Raw genomic sequence first — 7,541 nt, forward strand, 5'->3', positions numbered from 1 at the left:
CCCACACCTACAGCACATCCCTGCAGCTTACATCAGCTCCCAGCCAACATGCTAGGCAGGCGCTAGCATCAGCTGCGGACACTGCCTGTAGATTCCAGCTCAGGATCGGGGCATCTATCTCATACCAACTGCAGTCCCAAGCAGTTGCCCTAGTCCCCAGCAAGAACCTGCAAGTAGTGTCCACAGCCGATGCTGGCTTGCATCCGGCACTACTTCTGACATATGGGTTGGGAGCTGGTGTAAATTGCAGATGGGGCCAGGACATGCCTGCCTGCCTGGCATGATACAGCAGCCAGAGCCACTGGCTCCCCACAGGCCAGATCCTATGACTGTGTCTGCCAACCTGCAGGCCAGGTACAATTAGTTGGCCAGGCTGAATCCAGCCCATGGGCCATATTTTGTCCACCCCTGGTCTAACGCATGTGTGAAGCAGTCTTCCTAAGACTATGGTGACTGGGATTCCTAGGAACAGCCTTGAAACTCAGGTATGGATATGGAATTGGAGGAAAAAGTACTTTGGGCCCAGCTGACCAGGGCTTTTGTATTCCTCTTTGTCCTTGGTCACAAGGCAGCAGGAGATTTTGTGTTTTTGCTTCTCTGGGATGTCAAGGTTCACTTGCCTTTAGCCTTGGGGAATATTACAACCCTCAGTGACCACATTGTGCAACGAATACTAGGCCCTTGTCTGTCCCATGCTGCATTCTGTTTCTTGTCCCAAGGCTGGTTTTGATTACAGCTCGCCAGATGAATTTTTCAGGAGGTGTTCCTTGTTGACAGGTGTTTTGGGGGTGAAGTGTCTTGGGACAAGTCCGTATGCATTGGAGCCACCTATGAGGTGACAGACCCAACCATCACCCACCAGATTGTTGACCGTCCCAACCTAGAGAAGCAGGTCATTAGCAGGTGAGCACTTTGCCAGCTTACTGGCCTGGATGTGGTAGTATCTTCTGTATGAATGGTTAGGAGGTTCCATTGACTGTTTCCACTTGGAAGCTCATGAAGACCCCATCCAGCTCCACTCTAGTGCTCTGAGCAGTTGTGCCCTGATGTTCCACTGCCTTCAGTGCACTTTGGATTGGGCTTCACGTGAAGACATGTGTCCCTGTCTCCTTCTCTTGGAACATCAGTTGCTCACTCTGCTCCATATCCTGCAGATGCCTTGAATGTGGGAAATGCAGCTGTTTTCCATCCCCCATCAAACTCCTAGTGGCTTGGCCCTCTCATTGACAATGCTCTCTGTTATCTCTGTAGGTATTATCTCCAGCCACAGTGGGTGTTCGATTCAGTCAATGCCAAGATGTGCCTCCCAGAGGCTGACTACTTTCCTGGTGTATTACTGCCCCCACACCTCTCCCCCTTTGTCACAGAGAAGGACGGGGACTATATCCCACCGGAGAAGCTGAAGCTGCTGGCCTTGCAGAGGGGAGAGAACCCAGGTAATGGCAGGACCCATGCCCCAGAATCTGTCTAGAGTCCATCTAACCAGCTTTCCCACCTCTTGTAGCCTCTGCCCTCTGTGCTAAGTTAATTCATCTCTTACCTCTAGTATCCCCATCTTGGGTCACCTCTGAGTGCTGGGGAGTCTTAGCCACTTTGTACTATGTTACCTTGTAACAGCAGCATACAGATCAGGGGTAGGCAATTATTTTGAGCAGAGGGCTGTTTACTGAGTTTTGGCAAGTCATTGAGGGCTGCATGGCAGGCAGCCAGGGACAGATAAATATTTATTTTCTAAATTTTTTAGGGGCCCTGTGGGCCGGATAGAATTGCCTGGTGTGCCACATCCGGGCTGAATTTTGCCCACCCGTGATGTAGATTCATGTACTTCCCACAGAATCTGCCTTCAGTGGTAACACTGCTTCTTTGCCTTTCACAGAGGAGGAGGAGGAGGAAGAAGAGGAAGAGGAGGAAGTTGGTGAGGAAGATGATGAAGGCTCAGAAGAGGAAGATGACTCTGAAAAGGAAGAGGAGGAGAAACTGAAGCGAATGGAAGAGCAGAAAACCCAGGGAAAGGTATTGTGAATGGCTTTGGAGTTGGTTGAACCTTTTAGAGGGTGTCTTCATTGCTGGGAAGATGCAGCTTCAGCTCTTGTCTGTGCTGCCCTCATTCTTCTTTGTTACTTGATGGCCAGTTTCAGAATTCAGCTTACTGAATGTATTCTGTTCTTTGCCCTCAGTCTCAGCTCTGCATAACTCTGAGAAACACTCTTGTCTTGGGCCCAAGCTCTTCCCTGTTTGGTTTGTCTAACCAAGCTCTCTTCCTGAGTGGGGAGGGGGTGAGAGTAGAATATGGCCTCCTGCTTCTAGTATCTGAAAGGGCTAAAACAATCCAGGCTGAGGCTTGAAGCTTAGCCAGAACATTCACTGAGGGTCAGGTCCCAACCCTTAAATCCAAATTGGTCCTCTTGAGCCTCATAAAGTTTATCATCCACTGAATTTTTGTGTGTGCATGTTATCTCGTTGTACTTATAAGTGAGAGATCAAGGGGAAGTGTATTATCAGCCCCACTTTGCCTTATCTGTGGAGGATACAAGTCTATTATAGCTCTAGCTTGGGAAGCTTTGGTCTTTTAGCTTAGGCTATAGTCACTCATGCTTTTAGCTCTAGTTTAACAATTGGGGACTGCAAGCCAGGGAAGGGCACAGACATTGCCTGAAGAAACTTGAAGGGACCCAGAGCCACAGATCAGTGCAGTGCCAAGGCAGAGCATCTAACATTCTTGGAACCAGTACTGGCACTGCTGTATATATGCTCTGTTTTTCCGTGACTTTCTGCAGTTAAATATGTGCCTGGAATGCACAAATCATAACACTTTTGCTGTTGGTATCTGCTCATACATTTTCTGCCTTAGTGTTAGGTGAGCTTTTTTGTGTGTGAGGCTGGGTGCCTGCCTTTCACTCCCAGATGTTTCCTAGTTCGTGCTCTGCTCAGCTCATCCATGGTCAGCAGTCAGACCCTTTAGGGTAGGGCCATACTGGTATTTGTTTTGAGGAATTTGAGCTGGGCCATCTTCGTGGGGAAGGGTATGCGTCTGTCCCTGTGGACGCACCTGGTATCTGTGTTGTGCCCTTTCCCACTGGCCTAGTTTGCATGGAGCTTTGCATTACACTGCAGAAAGGAAACAGCTGGCTGCTTAGTTGTCTGTAGAAGGTCACTGTGTAACTCTGGGCTCATTGGGCCTCTCCTGCTCTCCTAGAAACTCTCTGTGAAGGTGACAGCAGGCACAGTGCGGCTGGAAGACAAGCAGCGACGGGTGCAAGAGGAGCAGAATGAGGAGAAGCGTCTTGCTATCATGATGATGAAGAAGAAGGAGAAATACCTCTACCAGAAAATAATGTTTGGCAAGAAACGCAAAGTCCGAGAGGTACCAGAGCCAATGTTCCCTTCCCAAGGATAGGAGTACCAGACACTCACCCCTTGGTTTCTGGAGCCAGGGCATTGAATCTTAAAACCCTCAGCCAGCTCGCACCTCCTGGAGTACACTCCTGAATGGATGAGAGTTACCCATCACCCAGATGGGAGCAGTGTACTCTAATTGGTGGGACTGACATAACACTGGGACTGGGGGTAGTTCACAAACAACTCTTCTTTCTGCATATTGAACATTGCAGAAAGGCTGGGCAATCTCCGGCTTTTGGTAAGGGCATAATCTCTATGTAACAAAAAGGAAGTTGAGGCATCGAGATGTTTGGTGCAGGTCCACCGGCCGTGATAGGAACAGAGTTCCTGGCTCCCAGCCTCAATCAGTCCATGAGGCTGTGCTGCTTCTGGTGTGTACAGAATGGAAGTGGTAGATTTAAAGGTAGGAGTCACTGTACAAAGGTTGCAAAGTTACACTTAGACCTCCATAGCATAAGGTACAGGAGTGACTAGGGATTTCCCTGCTATATTCTTCCCCTTCTGCCCACTTAGTATTGAACTTTATGCCCCTGTGTACCTTGCTTTGTTTTGGCCCTTGTTTGGCCTCAGGGTTCTGCTGGCATGTCTGAACCCCCTGTTGTGGAGGGCTGTAGACATGCCTGTACTTCCCGACAATATCTCAGCCCCACTGTCTCTATCGGTTCCTTTTAGAGGGCAGCAGCTGACAGAGGCTTTGTACTGAGAGGAGCAGAGTTGATGAGATTATTCCCCTGATGTGGTCATGAGGTAGCCTTCTCGAGGTCTGAGAACCTCTGTCCATGACACATACCATCCTCCACTGTCAGGCTAACCTAGAGAGTAATTTACTTGTTGCTACTTAAGTTTTCTGGACAAGCAGCAGGCTGTTCCCCACCCAGAGCAAGGGGGATGCTTGGGTCTAGGTCAGTCAACCTCAAATGCTGGAGGAACTATGGTTTAGGTCCATCTCCAGGTTTGCTATAGCAGAAGGAGCTGCCAAGAGTGTAGGGGTTGGGAGAAGAGGAGACAACAGTGTTTGGAGGTTAATTTTGAAGAGCTTCCCATCCTTTTCTTTCCCCAACAGGCAAACAAACTGGCTGAAAAGAGGAAAGCTCATGATGCCACCTTGAAGCTGGGAAAGAAGAAAACCAAGAAGGCACGGCGGGAGTGATGGAGCTGCTGAGCTTCCTTGGGGGCAGAGCCAGACATTCACAAGACTGGTCTGCCCCCTTAGCCTATTGAGGCTTGCTTTCTGAACTGTACCTCATGCTTACTTGAGGACAGGCTGCACCCCATGTAGGCCATCAGTGCCTGTGTGACGTTGACCCTCAGCTTTGTCTTGGGAAGGGAAAAACTGAGTTAAAGTGTATTTCTTCCTCTTCTCCCGCTCCCCTATGCCCCCCAAATCCTTCTGGGTTACTTTACAGGGAGGCTGTGATACTGTTTTGAATCTGCTTCCCAAGCTTGGGTGGCATCAAGCCAAGTGGTGAGGCAGACCCTAGGTGGATAATGTCCTCCCTAGAAAGCATTGGTTGTCTCCTGCCTTCTTTTCTCTTTTTCCATTGTGCATAGCGAGAGTCCACTGTGATATGTCTTGAAAGAGAAAAGGACTTTTCATATGATAAGGGGAGAAGAGGATTTCTCCCTGACTCCTTCTCAAAGGCAGATCCAAGGCACAGGAAGGAGAAGCAGGCAGACCTAGATGCTGCAGCAGTACAATTTAAGATGGCCAAAAGGTCACCATGGAGAAGCTGAGTGGCGTATTAAATGAGAGAAGGCGTACACATCCTGCCGTGAGGTTTTTTGTATACATAAAAGTCTAAAATACCTGGGAAGGGGGTGAGCTGGCTCAAACCAGCCATTGGGGCCCTTTCAATAGGAACTTGTGGTGGGTGCTGTCAGAAGTAGGCATGTTCCTTTCCTGGGTGGGTGGGTGGTTTGTTTGTTTGTTTGTTTGTTTGCTGTCTGGGGAACTCCAGGGCCCTTTGTACAAAGTCCAGGGCCCTTTGCCTGGGAAAACTGCCCCTTCACCTCTCTTGCTCTGAGTGAGTCTCCCCCAAAGACTGGGGTACTGTACATGGCTTATATTTTATTGTACTTAATTAATTAAAAATGAATTTTCCTAGCTGGCTGTCTCTGTGGTCTGTTCCTTCTGTGCATCTGAGGACTCTGTCTCTTCCCCATGACCTAGCCACGTGGCTGCATCCTGCAGGACACTTTCTGCACAAGCAGGAAGGGGTCAGACTTCGATTGAGGGGCATTAAACCCAATCAGTCCCCACCATGTTGCAGTTTTCTGTTAAGGGGGTGGGTGTGATATCAGCTCCTGTGTGTTGTGCTCCTGTGAGGGGAAACAGCTTTCTCTATAGACTGAACAGGACCCAGATGGTTGTCTTATTATTTTAGTGGGGACCTGCACTAGATGCTAATGAGGCCCTTGCACAGTCTGCTCTATAGGGTGGTTTCACCTATGATCTAATCCTCTGTTTCCTGCTCCCTCATGCCCCTGCAAATGGATGGTGCTCTGGTAAATGATTCTTGGAAGCAGTGGTGTTCATTTGGGTCTAATAGCCAAGTGCTCACCTTGGTGATGGTATGTTAGGTTGTTTAACTGTGGGTTTAATGGTTTTGAAAGCAAAGAAGTAAAGAGTGGACTACAGCTAGGGAAGCTCTTAACCCTTTGTGCTGGATCAAGCAGCTCTGCACTAGGGCATCCACAGTATTTCAGGGGTACCCATTACTGAGCTCTTTGAAGGAGTATGTCAGTCTTTAATACTTTCTCTCTCACACCTGTGAGCAGTGGCAGGGTTGTTGCACTTATTTTGCAGATGGGGACTTGAGATCCAGAGAGACTGAATTACTTAGCCAAGGTCTTATGGTGAGGCTCAACAAAGCATGGATTTGAGCTGGCATTTCCTAAATTGTAAGTCAGTCATCATATAGGTTCAAAACATTTGCCCTCTGAGAGCTAAGCCAATAGGAGGTCAAGAAGGAAAAGTTGGCTCCAGTCCTGTGAGCTGGGTGATGCAGGGCTGAGAGTTGTTAATATGAAGGTTGCACCCATTGTGGTGAGCTATAGATCCCTGGTCATGTGCTCTGTGGTTTTCTTTTTTTGGCACTAGATTGATGCTGTCCAGAACTATGAATGCTTGCTGGCCTATTGGGGTAAATCCCCACAGGAATTCATCTAATCTGAGATGTCTCCCAAGGTTGAAGAAAGGTGACCTGTTAGGGTACGTGGCCAGTTGCCTGCTCTGAACTGTCAATATGAGATGCATGGCTATGCTCCACTGTGACTGCTCATATTCTATCCCAGTAAATTAGCATTTGGAGAGACAGTTTGATGCAACTAAAATGCCTCATGGTCTGAGTTACAACTGACACATTTCAGTTCTATTTACTGTGTGGGCTGTTCCTAAGTTCTGTTCCTCTTCCTACAGCCTTTTTTTCCAGTTATTTTGGAGGACTGCCAAGGGGAACTTGTTTCAGGTTATTCAGGGCCAAAACCCAGGTGTCCTTTCCAACCCAAGACAAGTTGAGTGACAACTGCCATGAATCCCTTTTCAGCCATTGTGCCAACTGCATCGTTGTTTTAGTCATTATAAGATTGCCCAACTGTAAAGAAAAGTAGTGCAGTGGGAGGGGGCAACTTGGAAGTGGAACAGCAGACTAGAGGAAAAGCAGGACAGTGGTGGATAATGCAATTTGGATGTGAAAACCTGATGCAAAGGGAGGCAGGCAGGGTGCTTTACATTTCTGCCAAACTATTCGGCACCACTTCTACCTTGATTCTTGTTGGGGCTATCCCACCTATGGGCCTTAAGACGACAATGAAAGCCCATGCAGACCTTGAACCCCTGAAATGGTTAAGTGCTGATCCCATGCAATGAATGGGGACAGCACCTCCAAGGTATGTAAGCAAGCTACACAAAACTGCCTTAAGGGGAGTGGGACTGGATGCGGGCGCCACAACACCCTCAAATGACTGTAGTGCTTGACCCCACTCTCAGCTTGGGTAAATCCATTTCAGATTGAAGGCTTTAAGGGAAGGCAGTGGAGACCTAAGAAGCTTAACTATTGTCTCCCTAAATAACCATCAGTTATTTAACCCTGTGGAGAAATAGCGTGATCTCCCAGCTTGGGCTTCCCAAATGACTTAAGGGA

At 48.3% G+C, this 7,541-nt stretch overlaps 1 protein-coding gene across 1 annotated transcript in view; it reads left to right on the forward strand.

Moving 5' to 3' along the window:
* The window catches only part of PES1 (pescadillo ribosomal biogenesis factor 1), a 29,974-nt gene extending 24,476 nt beyond the window's left edge, over window positions 1-5,498 (forward strand). Inside the window, exons 11-15 of the mRNA XM_090062333.1 lie at window positions 778-903; window positions 1,252-1,436; window positions 1,877-2,013; window positions 3,197-3,364; window positions 4,463-5,498. Coding sequence (XP_089918459.1) covers window positions 778-903; window positions 1,252-1,436; window positions 1,877-2,013; window positions 3,197-3,364; window positions 4,463-4,549 — 703 coding nt within the window. The 3' untranslated portion in view covers window positions 4,550-5,498. The remainder of the gene's footprint in view (window positions 1-777; window positions 904-1,251; window positions 1,437-1,876; window positions 2,014-3,196; window positions 3,365-4,462) is intronic.
* Window positions 5,499-7,541: the final 2,043 nt, after the last annotated feature.

Source organism: Crocodylus siamensis, chromosome 9 (assembly GCF_052110815.1).
Source record: "Crocodylus siamensis isolate JL-2025a chromosome 9, ASM5211081v1, whole genome shotgun sequence".
NCBI lineage: Eukaryota > Metazoa > Chordata > Crocodylia > Crocodylidae > Crocodylus > Crocodylus siamensis.